We start from the raw sequence: 19,200 nt of genomic DNA, 5'->3' as shown, positions 1-19,200 counted from the left end.
TAAATTATTACTATCCCAACGGATTTTCGTGTTTATTTTATGAAACAATTTTAACGTCATATATATATTTCCAAAAAAAAATTGGCATCGAATAGTGGGAAATAATTTTTTGGTCTCATTCTCCAAGACATGTTTTTTTCCCAACAAACAAGTTGAAAAAGCTTCGATCAAGCCATAGAGTCCCGAGATTTGATTCATTTGATTAATAGACTATATTTGGGAAGAACGAAAAAGAAAAACAAACTCATGGTAATTTTAACTTGATTGATCAGCAAAATAAATATACTTTCTTTAAACCCTAAGATCAATAATTGGGTGGTTGAAATAAGAAGTCACATCAATCAATCAGTATAAAATAATTAAATATATTAAATGAATGTGAAGAATAATATTTATCTAGTCGGGTATTTTTAAAATTGAAAATTTAAATAATAAATTGCTGATATGAATTCGGTTATTTGTATGAATCTCGATCCACCATGTCCTTGAAAAGTAGCCAAAATATTTCGAGAACCCTCCGTTACTCAAATTTGGGTTATAATCTTGTAATTATAGCGAGGTTATTTATTTAATCCATTTTTGATAGTTATGTGGTTTCTTTTTCTGCGTAGTTGACTGTTGTAGTTGCTTTGGGTTATTGTTGGGCCAATCTGCCATGTTTTATTTTTCTTCTAGCTAGCTTTGTTGTATTATTTTCCGAATCCCCATATTGAATAAAAATTAAAAATTAAAAAAAAAAAAAAAAAAAAAAATCTTGTAGTTATAGAAGTATATTATCAAAATAGTAATGTCATACATATAAACGATTTTTTTAAAAAAACAAATAAATAAATTCCTTATATGATTAATAGGACAGTATGTCTTTCACACCAAATACATAAAATGAGGCCATACATGTTATATATTTTTAAATTAAAATTTTTTAAAAATTATATTTTCCAACCACGACGACGTGAATACATTTCTTATTGCGAAATTGCAGTACCAAACTCTTAGCCTACTGTATCTGAACATTTTGTGTCATGTTTCGGACTTTCTTCCTCCTAATGAGTGAGCCCTACGCAACTGTTTTATAAGCTAGCTGAAATTAATGACATTAAATAAATATATGTTCTTTCTAAATATGGATAGATGACACAATGGCTGATGATCAACAATTTGACTTGAAAGTTTGGCAAAAAGTCCAATTGAGGTTGCGGGTTGAACTAAAAAATAATCAGATTAAGCAATAAACAAATTGCATGCCCATTAATTTATCTAAAAAAAAGCACTAAATGTTTCTTAGTACAATGAAAACCTCACTTTTCTACAATTAATTGAACCTCAAGTTTCTCACATCATTATCGATCCCAAGGAAAATACCAGGTTTCTACTCCACATTTTACAATATGGCAAACACTGATGTGATGCATTTTTATTATAATAATAAAATAAAATAAAATAAAAAATGAATGGATGGTATTTTGATTGAAGCCTACATCATTCATGCTTTGCTACAGTACTTTTTCTTCGAACACTCTTGACAACACAAAAATAATTTTTACTTTTATAACATATTAGAACACTTTTTCAAATAAATAAAAAATGCCCCTTTAAACACATTAACAATCAGGGCTTGAATATATTCTAAAAGAAAATTTGTGTAATAAACAGGATAATTCTGTAAACTTTACCGCATATTGATCCAATGACATGCTGCCCTATACCAAATCCATAAATCCTCGTGCTTTTGCTTTATTCCATATCTTGGGAAAGTATTGTCAGTAGAACTCCTCCTTAGATTGGCCTCAAGTAATAGCCTCTTTGTTCTCTACTTCTTTAACACCACATGTAACGACCCATCCTCATCCTTAACAACACAATATTATTTTATTTTTTCTTTCCCGAACCAGACTTTCTAGAATGTCACTTATCCAGATATTACTTTCGCAGAAACACACTTAATTGCGAAGTTATGATAAGTCTATAGTCATCACAACTTTAAAATACGTTGTGTCAAGAATGATGCGAATATACATATAAGCACATATCCATTCTCATACCCAGGCAATGTAGGACATCACAATCACTCTCTCTTCGGACCCAGCTTCCTCACTGGCGACCCTCATGGGATCACCTCATTCTTGATGTCTCAACGAGTGTCTGTAAACAACCCTCGTGAGCTTGTGTATGCTTTCCCCATCTCAGGCTAGGCAATAACTCTGATACTATTTGTAACAACTCATCCCTAGTGACACAACATTGTTCGCTTTTGGCTCATCGAAATAGACTTCCCTAGAAGGTCATCTATCCTGATACTATTCTCGTAGAAGCATTCTTTACTGTTGAGTTTTGATAAACTTATGGCCATCACAGCCCACGAGCCACCCCTAGCCACCGAGGCAACACCCCCACCGCTGGGGTTGGCTATTGGTAGGATCGTAGGGGTGCCCCCTTGGTGGATCCTCTTCTTCTTCTTTTTTAAAAGTTTTTTAATGTTCTTTATTTTTTTATTTTTTTCAATTTTTTAGTATTGTTAATAAGCCAAAGAGAACAAGTGTCATGTTCGAAAATGAGTTAACGTGAATCACCATTAATTTTATGGACGGAACATGGACGAAAATACCATATGTGCTTATTGGACTATACATGTATCACATGTAATACTTTTGAAATCAAAGTGATCATTTGATGATGAGCCTTACCACAGGTACCTTAAAAGCATTTAACCCTAAATTATTCTATGTATTGATTCTATTGAACTCTACTTATTGGAAATGAGCCTAAACTCATAAGTGAAAAAGAGTATTAGCATAATTGTTAAGTGATTAAATTCAACATTTTTTCTTATATTTAATTTGACTACCGATCATCAAAAAAAAAAAAAAAAAAAAAAAAAAAAAGGGAAACCGAGTACAGTTTCTCCCCGAAACGCATAACGAGGCCTAAATTAGTAGTGTTTCTATAGCTTTTAGCCCCGACCATTAAACAAACATGAACCAAAGCTCGCCGTGTTCAAGTTCAGACTTGGGCATTTTAACCAACCGGCTTGAGAAAACAGTTCTGATATATATATATTCCCTTCAAAAAAAAAAGTTCTGGTATATATTATGCCATCCAAATGATAATACTCGATTAAAGTTAGACTAATGCTATATTCTACATTTTTATTCTTCGTCTATTTCACAATATTATCTAGAAATCTCAACCAATCTTAAAAAAAAAAAATAAAACAAAAATAAAACAAAAATTCATCTATAAGTTAATTAGGGCTACCGTGTCATCATTATAAAATAATTGTAAAATAAAAAATGTAATTTCTAGTATAATTATCATTATCATTGTTGTTGATGTTGTCATTATTTTTATATTATTAGTCGTATTATCATCATTATTACCGTAACAACAGGGATGGCCACAGAAGTAATAAAGATGCCAACATTATTATGAGAGACAAATCAAGCACCAAAAAAGAAAAAAGAAAAAAGAAAAAATCTATATAGTTGCAATTGGAATGTTAGGACCAATAAAAGATTCTTAGTATAGAGAAGAAGCAAATTAAGCTCTCTTTCCCCTTGCTTTGTTCCTCTGTTCTGGCCAGAAAAGTAACTAAGCCTCCTTGCTTGTATGCTCATAAGTCAAGACTGAATATTCTTGAAATAGAAGCTAGAAAATGAATTCCAGGAACTTAGAGCAGCCCTAAGCCACCCAGTAACCCTGCCAATACAGTAAGACCTTAGGCAAAATATTCACACGCTATGAGGACCCAGCAATAAAGCGTTCCATCTACTCTTTCTTTTCCAAAAGCACATTCTACCATCCCCGTTGTTCAAAGTCAGTGGATAAGAAATGAATTTAACAGACAATGCCTGCAATGACTTGATCATGACATTCATAATTCCATAAGCAATTAAGCTAAATATATAATAGTTTCTTTTTCCTTTCTTTTCTTTTTTGTTGGGGGAGTGATTTCTCCTGGCGGCAGGGAGGGGGTTGTAGAGGCTGATGGTGATGATGATCAAATCCAATGCCAACTTCACAAAGCAAACGACATATTGAAGACTTGATGATTATCAGCAATAAAATTCCCAAAATCACATATAGTGAAACAGACAAACAGAAGTTTACAAACAAAAATCACCGCTATATGTACATGCATGAGTTGAAAGGTTAGCTAACCATGTTAGCAACTAAATCACATCAACATAAAGGAAACAAAGATCAATATTTCCAGAGGCTGCAGAAGCATAAATACACAAGGAATATCTTAACCACCTACTGTATATTGGAGGAAAGAAACACTGAAGTTCTATGTTTCATTTAGCTCTTCTGAGATTTTTCCACATATGCCTGCAGCAAAAGGAAACTATATTAACAAAAGATGGCGAGCAAAATTGCACACAAGTAATAACTACTTGTTTGACATATCTAAGTTGGGAAAAAAAAATGTTCTATATTAAAACATCAGGCTTAATAGTATGAAGTAGAAGATAAGGCGGCAAGAAAGGATTTATTCAGCCAACAAGTCATAGAGTATAACCTCGTTATGTTAGGTTTGAGTTCCCATAAAGAAACGTAGAAGCAAAAGTGAATACATAACTTTTCTTTATTGTTAAAGGTTTTCTTCCTATGGGATGCACGAAGTTTCTTTTCATAATTTCAATCACTATGGAAACAAAAGCAATCAGGAACATCAGAGCTTCTGATTTGTTTTGATAGGTTAACACAACTAACACATGCACAAGGGTTGATCCTACGCTCCACCTCTTTTTCGTGGGGAGGACACATCATTTTTACATTTTATCCAAAGACCATCGGTAACATCAAAGCTTCTAATGCTGAGCTTGGTTGCCAAAAATATCATTTAAAGGAAAAAGATAATGAAGCTATTAACTTTAAATTGGCTCCTAGCTTTGATTTGGTTGCCCTAAATTCTCGCTCTTTTCCTGTCTTTATTTTCCCTTCATTTTATTTAATTTTGATCTTTTGCTATCTGGCTCCTGCAAAAGATTGGAAATAAAAACGGATATTTGTATTTTGAAGCGGTAAGTCGAATTTTAAACATTCTTGAGATCTTGGCTGTATTATACGATTTCTGAGTAGATGGACTAAACATACAAAAACGAATAAGAAAAGCAAATTCCTATTATTCCTAAATTGAACCAACATAATTCTTTGTAGGTCTGGTTTCCTTTGGCAATTCAATTTAGATAGTTGAGTGATCAAATCTAAAAACGTAACAACCGATCCAACTTGAACTAGGTTGCATCCTATTTATAAGTGACAAATATTGGATGAAACAACAATAGTAAATTCATAAGATAATGTAACCCTTGTCCACTAAATAAGGATTAAAAACTTGGGAAAACTACACTTAACCCCCCATCCAAATTGACACCTCTTTTGCAAAGTTGCCTCCAAATGTCAATTGCTCCTTCAAACAATCAGTTTGTTGTAATTTACACCCTCCATTATATTCTGGCATTAAAACAGAAAGAAATTTGTGCACGTGACACACATGTGCACAATTTTGACTTGAAATACCCAGATTGCCCTTTTGTTAAAAATAAATAAATGAAAAAATGCACGTGTTAGTAACATTCGCAACTTTCCATCCATTTTAATGCCAAAATCTAGCAAATGGTGCAAATTGTAACAAAATGAGAGTTTGAAGGGACCAAGTATCACAAACGATTATGTGGAGGTGTCTTTAAAAAAGGAATATCAGTTTTGGGAAGGTCAAGTATAATTTTCCCTAAAAACTAGGAATTAGGTGCGGTGGTACAAAAACTTTAAAGAAACTAGAGGATAAAAAGAACTTGAAAGAAAGTGAACAATTTCTAGAGTTGTCACCAAATTCACATCCCAATCTGAAATTAATAAACGAACCAGCACTCACCTGCACTAATTTGGTAAGCTTTGGTTTTGAAGAAGACAAATAATGGTCGATTTTCTCTTCCGTCTGAGGAATATTAGCACCCTGCATGGTACTGGTCACTTTGTCCACTACCTTCTTCACTATAGTCTTGTAAGCATCTTTGCTGATTTGGCCTTCCTTCCACGTGGGTTTTAGTAGTTCCTTAACAAACTCCACAAGTGCAAATTTAAATGCACGAATACCTTTCACATCTTTGCCTTTCTTGCCCTCATCCACTCCAACATCTCCATCAGCATTCTCCAAAGGACCATCCTCTTGGGCATTTTGGCTCCCCTCTCGTCCTTTCTTGCTTTCCTCAGCCCCTACTCCATTATTTTCCATAATAACCTCACTGATTGCTCCTGTCTCCAGCTGACTTGTCTGGTGTCTCTTGTGATTCGGTTCTTCTGAACTGCCAGTCCTATGAAAATCACTGCCATTTTGTCCACCAGGAAAAGATGATGGGGACATGGTTTTAAATGGCATTTCTGGTTTTCCATCTAGAGAACTTTTCTGCCCAGTTGGAGTTGGTGGAAAGCCTAAATGGTTCTTACTACTGTCAGGCTTCTTAGGCTCTATGCTATCACATATAGGATCATACTGCTGGGATCCAATGGCTGGATCTGGCTGAATGAATGATGCCAAAACTGGCTGAATAGGCACTTCAGACTTGGCAAAGGAAGGAATATCCAATGAATTACGGGAGGTTAGAGTAGCATAAAGTTGTGGAATCTGTTGTCCATCTCCAAGTAACTGAGCCAGAGAGGTACTAAGTTTGGTAAAATGGGTGAGCTGATCACCACTTACCACGTTCTGACCATGAGGAATTCCAGGATTTAATTGTGATGTATTAGCATCCACAATGTCTAGTTTGATGAGGGATTTTCCCTCCGGAGAAAATGCCACATTTTGCTGATATTTTATAGTTCCTCCTCTTGAAGGGGCAGTGGGTGTTGCCACTTGATTTTGTCCTACAGAATTTATGTTTGAAAGAGGTAAGGAGCTTGAACTCCGGCCATTTTGGTCAAAGAACTGTCCTGGCGTGATATTGGCAGAAAAATTTAGATCAATGAACGAACTAACAGCTTTTTCAACTGCATTCTTATCATCACGTGACAATACAATAGCACCATTCTCAATCAAATTGTGGTTTTGTTGGACATAAGATTTTGCATTTATTACTGGCAGCGCATCATGCATCTGAACTGAAGCCTCTTGAGTTATATCCTGTCCCCGAGTCACTGAAGACGTATCATAAGGACCAAGAGATTGTGAAGCCTGAGTAGTGTGACCATGCTCTTGTTTCACAACAGGGTTCGCAGACTGCACTCTATAATTCCAATCGGGCGACATGTCCATATCACCAAGCCATTTCTCGGCACCTCTTGAATCAGAAACACCCATGCTAGCACTAGCATTTTCTTCCATCCACGGGTTGCCGGCCTTCTCATTGCTCACAACTGCTTTATGACCAACTGTGGGATCACCACCAGTTTTCTTCTCGTTGTCCAAACTATGGCCCCATCTAGTATCATCCATGGACCAAGCAGTGAACCTTGGTTCTGAGGTACCCGATAATCCAATATTGTCCTCACTTTTTGTAGCATCTGAGACACTAACTGGACCAGTCAATTCACTCCATTTTGGTCCATCCCATGACCGATCCACATCATCTGAATTGCGACCCAGCTCCAACCTATCGTCTCGTGACCTTCCATCAGGACTTACACCTGCCTGACCATGATGAGAAAACCGGCAATATTTCCCATTACGACAATTTCCCACAGCGAAGAATTTACAAGGAACATCACGACCCCTGCGGTGTTCAGGCTCACCACCTCGATCAAAAGACATATCTTTATTCCTATGATTTTCCCTTTCTCTAATGACATCATTTCCAGACCCTTTACTGAAACCATCAGAAGAACCATCATGGGCATACCTGCAAGATGCCCCCCTCCAACACTTTCCTCTCATAAACTCGGTACAATATGCAGTAGATCTTCCTATCCTTGATGTATAGTCCCTAGTATCATGGGGAGAGGAATATTTTGAGTCTCCATCTTTACTGTGTCTACTTTCCCTGCTATCCTCATAATGTTGATTACCCTGGTGAACAAACTGACAATGATTGCCTCTCCTGCATCTCCCAGCAGTAAAATCTTTACATAATTGAGTTGATGCTCCTCTGCTTCTACTTCTCTCATAGAATCCTGATTCCCGCCTAATGCCTCGAATAGGGCTTCTACTCCTGCTCTGGCTCCTGCTACTTCTACTCCGACCCCTGCACATCATATTCACAGATAAGGCAAGACAAACTAAGAAATCAACTGCATTTGTCTCCTCACCAGGAGGCAGGACATACTGCTGTGTTCCAAATACAGAATTATCAACACAGTTGATATATAATTCAGGTGTGGCCCTATTAGAAAATTAAGGAATCATACATCTGCCTCAGAACTATCAGAAGAACTCATACGTTAGGAGAATTTAATATATGGATGATAGTAATTGATGAATCAAATATATGAAGTAGCACTAATAATAAGGTTAGAGACTGAAGTCCAAGAAACTTACAAAAGTTCAACAAATTTCCAAAATGGGCATGATAATTGGAGAATCAAATGTATTACTTATCAGAGAAAAAAGGGGGGAAACCAAAAGAAGTGGGGAATCAAACCTGAGTGACCTGGTCCAACCATTTTTAGGGGAGTGACTACGACTTTGCTGTCTCCATTCATCAAGGCCAGGAGACATTCTCGTGCTGTAACTTCCATCTCCATCCCATGCCACCGAGGGTTCCCAATTTCTGTTGCGGCCTTTATTGAAGCTATTATCCTTGAGTGAACCCCTGCTTCTCGGCAAAGATTCTCCAGATGCCAATCCCAAATCATGCTTCGACTTTAGCAAATCATTCGCCTCCAGATCATATAACTTTGAATTATTACTACCAGCAACCTCTGGAGAGACCCATCCCGGTTCTAATTCTTTATCATGAAAAGAGATACCTGTTTTTCCAGGCCAACAATCATCTGCTACATTTTTGGGTTCAAAGTGACGCTCTTCTCTCAAATCCCACTTAGAACTACGTTTTCTGCCACTGCCACTCATTTCTCTCGAGCAAAAAGCCTTACCACCTTCTTTTAGTTGAGTAAGGTATAATCTGGAGGCAATGAAAAAAACAGATAAATCAATCTCGATGACATAAAATCCCGATCCACTTTTTCACTTATTTTCCTCTCATAGTCTGCTGTAGTGTTAATTTGAAATCTTCAGCAGTTATTATTATCTCCCTCTAAAATTATTGAGGAAACAAGTCGTACATCATGCACCAACTTGATTTGAGTCCAAAAAAAAATTCAAAGGAAATAAATAGAAAAACTAAAATTAAATGATTAGCCAATCCAAATTATTAATCCAGTGAACATAAAAGACTGTCCAAGGATTATTTAAAAGAGATTTGACACATAATTCAAGGAATAAACAAAGTTTCATAGATTAGATCTGATTGACATAAAGATTGGTCAGCTTCCATCCCACCTCACAGACCAAATATATTACAGCAATTTCTCTCAGCCATATGTCAAAGAAATATCAGGTATATTTATAGCAAAAACAGTGAACTTCTGCCAAAGTAAATGAGAATGAAGCAGGACTTTAGAATAGCTGGAATAAAAGCAGCATTCATATTTCCAAACATAAATTTGGATGGAATAGGAAGAAAAAAAGGAAGCCATAGGAGAAAGATCTCAATAGAGGACATCAAGGCGGAATAATAATAAAAAAGGTTTAATGCTAAAAGTATACAGCCTTTGGATGAAAATTAGCAGTGAAACAAATCCCTTCAGTTAATACACCTATTACCAAGGAAAAGGATATCAAACAAACAAACAAACAAACAAATATATATATATTATTTGTCAACTAGCATTACAGCTTCAACATGAAGAAACTGGACCACCACCAGCACGAACAAAGTGGTGGATACCAAAACTAATGGCATTTAACTCAGGGATAATAGAAAGAAGAAATATGATTATTTGCTGCATGCAAAGAGAAACAACAGCAGAGCAGGATGCATCCTTTATTAGTCTCCCACATAACCCAACACCAATGATGTGGTTGCTATTGTAGACAGCTTAACTAAGATGCTTCGATCCATTTTTTACTCATTTCTCCTCCAGGCTGAGAAAGAGGACATCTAAGCCAAGCTCACCAATTGTTAAGTTCGATAGAGTACTTGACCTCATGCCAGTAATAATGAACCAGAATATTCTTCCACTAGCTCGAGTTTGTTGACACTCATTATCATATATATTTGTATTTGATTGCCAAAGAACTAATATTATCATTATTCTTTAAAATGTTCAAACAGAAAATAATCAAAATAAAAAAAATAATAATAATAATTAAACAAACAATCAAACATGTCACTGATTGCAGATAGCAGAACTAAAAGTAGGGACCTTCAAGTGGAAATATTGGCCCCTTTTACTAAGGCCCCTTCCTCCCCCCCCCCCCCCCCCCCCCCCCCCCCTTTCCTAGACTTCATGTCAGTACAGGTTTAAAATTTAACCGAATTCCTGGCTTCTTGAAGAAGCCAACATGTGTTGATTTCCAACTTTACCCTCCACTCTGCCCTTCAGCCCTTTCCCCATACTACGAACAACATGAAAAATTGGAGGATAAAGTTGGAAATCAACACATGTTGGCTTCTTCAAGAAGCCAGGAATTTGGTTTGAAATTTCAAACCCGTACTGACATGAACAGTAAGAAAGGGGGGGGAAGGGCCTTAGTAAACGGGGCCATTGTCTTCTCCAGTTATTTAGTACGTGAATCGTATTGCACAACTTCTAGGACCATGAATTTCCTTGAGCCAACCAGGAATAAGGAAAGAGAGAAGTATGACAAACACGTCAACCAATTATCAGTTGCACGATGAAAAATCCGTATCTCCCAAAGGTTGTCTCTTTGTAGACTAAAATATAAGCCACACTCATAGCCGATAGTTGATATTGTAAGTCACAAATTTCAGTCAGTTATTCTATATATCTCAGGCCAGGCCTAGCTTAAATTTATCTAAACCGAGCCTGGACATGCAATTATTTTAGGATCCTTCACAATCCTAGTGAAGCGATGGGAATAAAAGATTTTCAAATCCCCATTGTCTTTTTAATATTGTGGCACTTCAAAAAGATGTCTAAAATATTCTTCCCCAAAGCCACATGCACAACTTCCTATCTATTATATGTCAAAATCTGATGCTTGATGCAAGTTCATTAATTTTTTTTTTTTAAATGTAATAAAAAAAATTTCATATATCACACTCCTGACAGCCATTACTTATCACAGAAAAGATTCCATATAATAGAACCCTAGACATTTGACACAACAATAACCTCCTTAAAGAGGATGAATTTTCAACGTGGCATACACACAAATACATACATAGATATAGGCATACACGTGCACATATATATTTTTTGTTCCTGAAGGTGCTATAGGGGAGATGTGGAGGATTTGGCTAGCATTCTTGGGTGCGGTGTGGCTTCGTTTCCTATAAAGTATTTGGGTCTTCCTTTAGTTGCTAAGTATAAGGATTCTAATATTTGGACTAGCATTATTGAGAAGACGGAAACTAGATTGGCAGGGTGGAAGAAGTTGTATTTATCAAAGGGCGAGAGGTTAACGTTGCTCCAGTGGGAGTGGCTAATCGTTTGGAAAAACTTCAGAGGGATTTTCTTTGGGGAGGTATTGGAGATGAGTTTAAATTCCATCTGGTGAATTGGTCTTAGATTTATTCACTGAAGGTCTCAGGGGGTTAAGGGTGAGAAACATGATTCGGTTTAATAGAACTTTGCTAGGTAAGTGGCTATGGCAGTTTGCTATGGAAATGGATGCTTTTTGGAGAAAGGTAGTGGATATTAAATATGATAGTATGAGGGGTGGTTGGTGTTCTAAGGAGGTTGGGGGACCTTTTGGAGTGGGAGTGTGGAAATGTATTAGGAGGGGTTGGGATGCTTTTACACATCATGTGAGATATGAGGTTGGAGATACTTCTAAAGTCTTGTTTTGGCATGATGTATGGTGTGCGGATTTACCTTTGAAGACTCTTTATCCAGAGCTGTTTACTTGCATGTAGTAAGGATGCATAGGTGGAGGAGAATATGCAGATACAAAACAATACCATTCTGTGGAATATTTTGTTTACTCGACCTATACATGATTGGGAGGTGGAAATGGTCTCTAGATTTTTTGAGCTGTTGTACTCTTTTAAAGTAAGGTATGAAGGAGAGGATAAAATTTGTTGGATTCCTTCGGGAAGAAAATCATTTGAAGTGAAATCTTACTATAAGGTTTTATCTATTCCTATACATTCTTCTTTTCCTTGGAGGAGTTAAGGTTCCTCCAAGAGTTGCTTTCTTTATGTGGACGGCTACTTTAGGAAAAATTTGAACTTCGGATAATTTACGCAAGAGGAATATTATTGTGATGGAGTAATGTTATATGTGTAAGACTTGTGAAGAGTCCACCAATCATTGGTTCCTCCACTGTATGGTTGCTACAGAGTTGTGGAACGTGTTATTGCAGCTATTTGGTGTTGCGTGGGTTATGCCTCGATCGATGATTGAGATGTTGGGGAGTTGGAGGGGGCAAAGAGGCAACTGTTGGTGCCGATTTGGAGAATGGCTCCTTTGTGTTTGATGTGGTGTCTATGAAAAAAACTGAATGCACGTAGTTTTGAAGATTGTGAAACTGGTTCACTTAATTTGAAGAAGTTGGTGCTACAAACCATGTTTTCGTGGAGAGTGACGCTACATTCTATGTCTGATTGTTCTTTTTCTAATTTTTTAGATTTGTGTTCTTCTTTCTCTTTGGATTAGGGATATCCTGTATACATCCTGTGTACTTTGGGTTGCACCCCTCTGCGCTTTTGGACCGAACCAAAAGTCATTGAAATCTTTCTATGTATAAGTAATCGAAATATCATTAAAAGCGAAAGCTCAACCCAGGTATACAAAAAATATAAAAGAGAAACATCTAGCTAGAAGAAGAAAAAAGAACGAGGAAATCATGAAAACTAACTCCAAAAGAGTTACAAACGCAGCTGTCCAAATATAAAGAGAATAAAATAAGGACTTGAGCTCCTCCAACGTCCTCTAGCAGTCCTCAAAGATTCGATCATTCTTTTCCCTCCACGAAAGGCAAGAAAACAACACCTTCCACACCACAGCAGACATAACCCAGGACAACCCCAAAGCGACTGAAAAAAAGCATTCCACAAGGCACAAACAACCTTACTAAGGAGTAGAAGATGATCCACATACTCTCCATTCCTCTTGCACATACAACACCTATTGACAACAATGACATGCTGCTTCCTAAAGTTGTACATGATAAGGATCTTGCTTAGGGTTGCCGACCAAGCGAGAAAAAAACCACTCTTAAAGGAATACTCTTTCAAGGAAAAGGAATGCCACTATTACAAACAAGAACACCATAGAAGGACCTAATAATGAACACCCTTTTTTTTATGGGACCCACGAAAGCTTCTCCTTGCCTTCCTATCTCACTCCATAGGAATACAACAAATTAAAGAACGATGCAAAGACATTCACCTCCCAGTTGTGAGCTGTTCCAATGAAACTTACGTTCCACTGAGGGGAACCACTAGAAAGCTCCAAATGAACTACGCTATCCAAGAGCGCCATTTCTCCCCAAATCCACACCTATTCAACATATATAGTAAGAACTCCAGTTTAACATCATCATAAGCCTTCTTAAGATCCAGCGTGCAAAGCACCCATGGATCACCAGATCTAATCCTACTATCCAAACTTTCATTTGGTATGAGCACAAAATCAAGGATTTGCCAACCTTAAACAAAGGCGTTTTGAGGCTTCAAAGTAATTTTCTCCACTACCTCCTCAACTTGTTGGCAAGGACTTTGGCAAAAATCTTATAAACTCCACTCACAAGACTAATAGGCCGGAAGTCCTTAGGATCAATAGCCCCAGATTTCTATGGAATGAGAGTGATGAACATGGCATTAAGGCTTTTTTCAAACTTCTACTAGCATGAAAGTCATGGAACACCCCCATAATGTCTGCCTTGATCACATCCCAACAAATTTGGAAGAAAGACAAAGAAAAACCATTAGGACCTAGAGCCTTATCACTGTTCATACCTTTTACCACCTCCAGGACTTCTCTCTCAAACGAATGCCTCCTCATCTAGAGAGTCGAAGGCAAGGCCATCCAGCTTAGAATGCCAGCTGAACTGTTCTGAAACCAAACTCTCATAGAACTTCACAATATGTTCCCTCATAACAAATTGGTCAGAAAAAAACTAAGTCGCTTACTTGAAACAATTCGATTTAGTTGCTTTTGTCTCCAACTTACTGAGAAAACAAATCCTTGCAATCTTTTTAATTTTTTTTGCCAAAAGCTAGAAAAGGCACAATTGATTTAATTGACCTAATTTTTGAAAACAAGTCCCTAACCATGCAATCATGCACTCATTATTTGATCAGACATTTTTTTTTTTGATAAGTAAGAGAGGTTTTATTAAAAAATGCAAAACGCAATCAAGTACACAGGGGGTATACAAGAAAGGCAATTAAGAAGAAGAAGAAAACAAAACAAGGAAATCGTTATAGCTAATCACTAGAGGTGCGAGATACGCAGTCGTCCAAGAGTACAAAGAATGAAGAAAAAAGGAAATGAGCTCCTCTATGGTTCTTTCTTTGTCCTCAAACTGTCTATCGTTGCGTTCCCTCCACAAGCAACACATTGCGTTCCCTCCACAAGCTCCTCTATGATTAGACATTTTGAAACACATTGCCTAATCATGCAATCATGCATGCATTATTTCGTCAAACATTTTATTTTAAAAACTCAATTAAAAAAGTCATCACTTGTTTTTTTTTTTTTATAAGCAAGCATAGAAATTTTATAAAAAAGTGTAGGTGCCCCTAAGCATACAGGAAGTATACAAAATAATGCAAAAACAAAAAAAGACAAGTGAAACAAGAAAAAAAAAAAAAAAAAAAGAAGAAAGAAACACCCACAAAGACCCAACATAACAAAAATCCCAAAGCACCCCAACAAAAACCCAAAAACTCTCAACAACATTACATCACAGCAAGAGCCCTCTTGCTTTTGCTCCAAGTAAAACCAAGACTGCTAGCATCATAATTGATATTGCACTCAAGGTTCTGTAGTTCTCTTTTTCTTTTAAACTTAGGAATGAAAATTTGGACCTCAAGACGCTGCCCCTCAACCACTTGAGCCATGACATCCAAAAAACCCTTTACATTGCCATCAAAGGAAATCTCCACAACTTGGAGGCACAGCGTAGCGTCGAACACTGCCCCAGAAGAACCTACAGCCTCTATAGAAACACCTCCCCTCGAAGATTCTCCCACCTCAAGTGGAAAGGAATAAGGAATGCACGGAAGAAACCCACGCCAACAAAAGTTGACCAAAAGCTCCCTAACTGGCACGGACTCCAATGCTGGTAAAGAATGAATACCCAGCGAAGAGGAAGAGGTAGTGATCGCCACCAAAGACTCAGCTATCAAAAACTTGTTCAGTTGTGTATCCTTTCATTTTCGAGAATACATCATCACTAACTTAGACTCCAATGGAAAGATGGGCACCCCAGACTCCAACATCACGAGAAGCGAGAGACGAAGCCATTCATCCAAGTCTGCCGCCCCTAAGTAAACACTAGGAAAAGATGACCCACAGCCTGCTTGCTAGGCCTGGGAAACTTTCGCCTGACCCAGAGCCACCGTTGGAGAAGCTTGTTGCGAAGAGCTCAAGACCCCTGAAGAGTCACGGACAGCATCTAGAACTAAGCCAAGCGATTGAAGGTCGGGCTCAGCATCTCCGGTGAAAAGAGAGGAAAGCCTGTGTTAAAAGCGCTGGACCCATTAAAGCAAAGACCTCACCCACGTGACAAACTAGAGGATTACCCAAAATACCTTCTTTTTGCAATGAGTTAGTACAACCCCACTATCTACCTACTTGGTAATTAGATAGTACTTTCAAATTCAAGGAAGAAAGTATTGTTTCAGCATGTGATTGCAGACAGCCTAAACAAAATAGTTTGGAAACACCACAGGAATGGTAAAACCTTTGAAAGCAGCATACGAAACCTATTTAGACCTAGAAACTTTGTTCATAAGTGAAAAGAAATCTTTCAGAAGATCAATTCAATATGGTTGAGGCCTGCCAACACGCCTCCTCTTCGCAACCATAAGGAAGTACAGACAAGACTTGATTAAATTGAATTTTTCTTTTGTTGGGTGGGGGGTAAGTAACTAAATTGATATTCACATATCCCATTCCTGTGAATTTAAGAAATGACAGCTCCACAAAAGTGCCATTACTTTAATCTTTTAAAAATCCAGTAAAATACACTCAAATATAGAGGGCAATCATAAGTTTCAATGATAATAACAACTATTGGTACATGTGTTGTGCTTCATTATTAAAGCAGAGAAAAGAACTTAAATGCCACATATTAAGCGTCAAACATCACTTTTTTCTCACAAAACCAGTGCAATAGAAAATCTTCAATATCTTGGTGATGTATCAAAATATCTCCTAAAACTCCCAATGATCCAATTTCTCAGCAATGCTACCAAGCAGCAACATCTGAATTCTAGATATAGCATTTGGTTTTACACTTACTAGTCTTTCAAGTTTAAATAGCATTAGAGAGACTCATTTCTCATGCCAAATTACTTCCACAAAACAGCAACGAAGATACTATCATTCAGCATTCAGCACACTCAACAATGCATTACTTTGACAAGCTCAAATATATTTCTCCTTGTAGAAAGAAGCTTGACTCCCAATCATGGAAAACTTTCATCTCCGAAAAGCTGTAGCATGTTCTACACAGATATTATTAAATGTCAAAATTCTCATATATACTCTGTTCTCTTGATTTAATGCACATAAAGGCACAAATCTTGCTTTTAATCAAGAAATAATCACTCTCAAAGGATAAAAGTCTGCTAGACTTTAGTATGTATTTTGTTCCAAGCTTTTTATCTCCATCACATCATTGATGTACTTTGAGCACCAACAACTTCAATAAGAGTTACTCTGAAGGTTGATGTATTCTTTTCCCAGTTTTTGAACCAAGGTTTTATGAAGCTATCTCAAAAGCTTTTGGAGCAATCTCCACTAAAACAACATTACAAAGATCCATTAATATGTGCAAATATCCCATGTTGCAATTGTTGAAGGATAAATATCATTGCATCAATTCTTTCGAATGCACTTGGTAATCCCTCCATGCACTGACCCCGTGAAAATACTGCAGAAAAATTATGTGATATTAGCACTCAGCTAGATGGACTCTTATTTAGAGGCATAGAACTAAAGCACAGATGAGACTGCCTATCCTGGTACCCAATCGTTTGGTGTTTAAGCAATCCACCTGAGCACATAGGTGAGAGATTTAAGACTCAAGCAAAGATTTCACCAGTATACTTACTGTTATTAGAATTTTCCAGATTCTAACAACCGCAATTATTTTATCAATATTTGAAAACCATCTAATTCTACTCATAAATCCATTCAGGATTGAACCCATAACCTCACTATCCACCCCTTTGTTTATCAGGGCAGAGACGCCATCTAACCCATGGACCATGCTATAACATCATAATTCTACGAGTTAATTGCATATAAAGCAAATAGATGTGTAGAGAAACACTTCCAAACTATTTGCTTATGCATTTTTATATGCAAAATGGCTAACTAAAACCTACTTTATCTATTTTAACTAATGGGTTTCAAAAGGTACTATACATCCGATTATCTATTATTTCACTATATCATTTAAATATTCTTTTTTTTTTATTCTTTCTTTATTTTAATTCTAAGATATTTTTTCAACGATACGTCTTCTTTTCTTTTCTTTTTGATAATTATTTGCTATAAAGTCAGCAAAATTTTTGTTCTCATCTGAGGTAGTCCACATGAGTGTGACCTTAAAATGACAAACATGGATTTTGTCATATAGACATACTCTGAAATACAATTTCCCAGATTCGGAGATATATTACAATATTCCTATGGCGTAAATAAGTTTTGGTGTGAGAGAGAAATGGGAGGAGAGAGAGAGAGAGAGTGAAAGGAGATACAAATAAAAAAAAAAATGCATTTGCGAACATGTGGAGTTGCACTACTCACAAATGCATCATAAATGCATTTTGCATTTGATTTGCATAATCGGATGGAGGGACTTTTTAGTGAATTGGTTAGCCATTTTAGCTTAAAGGTGAAAATGGCTGAGCCATTGGGATTGCTCTGGCGGACGAGTTTTGCAGCAATCTTCAAAAATTATTTAACTAATATTGTTCCCAATCCCATTCACAATCCTTTAAAAAAATTTGCATAACAAAGCTAACAGAACTGTAAAGCAGCACTGTTAATAACGGGAAAAAATAAAAAATAATTATGAACCTTGTAGCACACGTTATTCTCGATTCACTTGCAATAACGGGAGAAAAAAAAATAGAAGAGAAATTTCATATTTTTTACACATTATTTTATTCTAAATTCAACTCCTTATATTTGAGACAGTTGCGGGTACCCTAAGCCCAAAAAAGGGTTTCCTATAATAATGCATCATTCAACAAACTAATAAATCAAAATTGCACAAAGACGAGTTCAAACTACACTTATAAATCCGCGGCAAAAATACCAAAAAGTGAAACCCTAAAAGCCCAAAGTTTGAAGTTCAAGAACCTCATAGGTTTGTGAATTCAGATCAAAATCAACAATCAGAGAGAGAAGCAACAAATAAAACCCTAGAAATATCACAAGAAAATTTGCACAAATACATTGCGGGATCGAACAAGTGAGGACTCACATAGAATCAGAGAGAGAGAGCTCCAAAAATCTGAACCGCAAGTGAATAAAGCCCGCGCGAGCGAACAAAGGGCGTATCCGAGTGTGGCATGCTGAAGCCCGTTGACGAGAGAGCTTGAGAGCACTCTGGGTGAGATATTCCCAGACAAACCTAGGTCATCAAATAATCTTCCTTAGATTTTTCCCCCTGCTTAATGTTTTTTTTTTTTTTGTGGGCCACACGTTTTTTGTTCTTTTTGCGTTTCTTTTCTTTTTCTCTCTTTTTTTTTTTTTATTAAAAAGAAAAAAATTATTTCTCCGTTCCTCGTGTTTAGGATGCTCCTGAGTCCTGATGTTTTACTGTGGCCACACTTTTTTTTTAATTATTATTTTAGTTAAATACTTTATTGGTATTTAAGTTTTAAATCT

General features: G+C 36.7%; 1 protein-coding gene across 2 annotated transcripts; it reads right to left on the bottom strand.

Moving 5' to 3' along the window:
• Positions 1-4,014: 4,014 nt before the first annotated feature.
• On the bottom strand, positions 4,015-18,958 carry LOC133856930 (zinc finger CCCH domain-containing protein 38). Of its 2 annotated transcripts, XM_062291988.1 has the most exons (5): positions 18,794-18,958; positions 16,597-17,230; positions 8,577-9,059; positions 5,879-8,180; positions 4,015-4,329 (listed from the first exon to the last, which is right to left on the bottom strand). In XM_062291988.1, exons 3-5 carry the CDS (start codon positions 9,005-9,007, stop codon positions 4,300-4,302), a joined length of 2,763 nt encoding a protein of 920 aa, XP_062147972.1. In that variant the 5' UTR covers positions 9,008-9,059; positions 16,597-17,230; positions 18,794-18,958; the 3' UTR covers positions 4,015-4,299. The 2 variants fall into 2 exon arrangements, with proteins under 2 accessions (XP_062147972.1, XP_062147971.1); XM_062291987.1 differs by lacking the exon at positions 16,597-17,230 and having other exon boundaries at positions 18,794-18,957.
• Between the last annotated feature and the right edge of the window lie 242 nt (positions 18,959-19,200).

Source organism: Alnus glutinosa, chromosome 14 (genome assembly GCF_958979055.1).
Source record: "Alnus glutinosa chromosome 14, dhAlnGlut1.1, whole genome shotgun sequence".
Taxonomy (NCBI): domain Eukaryota; kingdom Viridiplantae; phylum Streptophyta; class Magnoliopsida; order Fagales; family Betulaceae; genus Alnus; species Alnus glutinosa.
This window is presented reverse-complemented; position numbering and strand designations above follow the sequence as displayed.

What these genes read in the sequence shown, in the direction of transcription:
- LOC133856930 (XM_062291988.1), bottom strand. Translation starts at nt 9,007, where the DNA reads ATGAGTGGCAGTGGCAGAAAACGTAGTTCTAAGTGGGATTTGAGAGAA. An exon ending in GGTTGGACCAGGTCACTCAG is followed by an intron (nt 8,181 to 8,576) that starts GTTTGATTCCCC and finishes TATGATGTGCAG; the next exon opens with GGGTCGGAGTAGAAGTAGCA. An exon ending in AGCTTACCAAATTAGTGCAG is followed by an intron (nt 4,330 to 5,878) that starts GTGAGTGCTGGT and finishes CTTTTGCTGCAG; the next exon opens with GCATATGTGGAAAAATCTCA.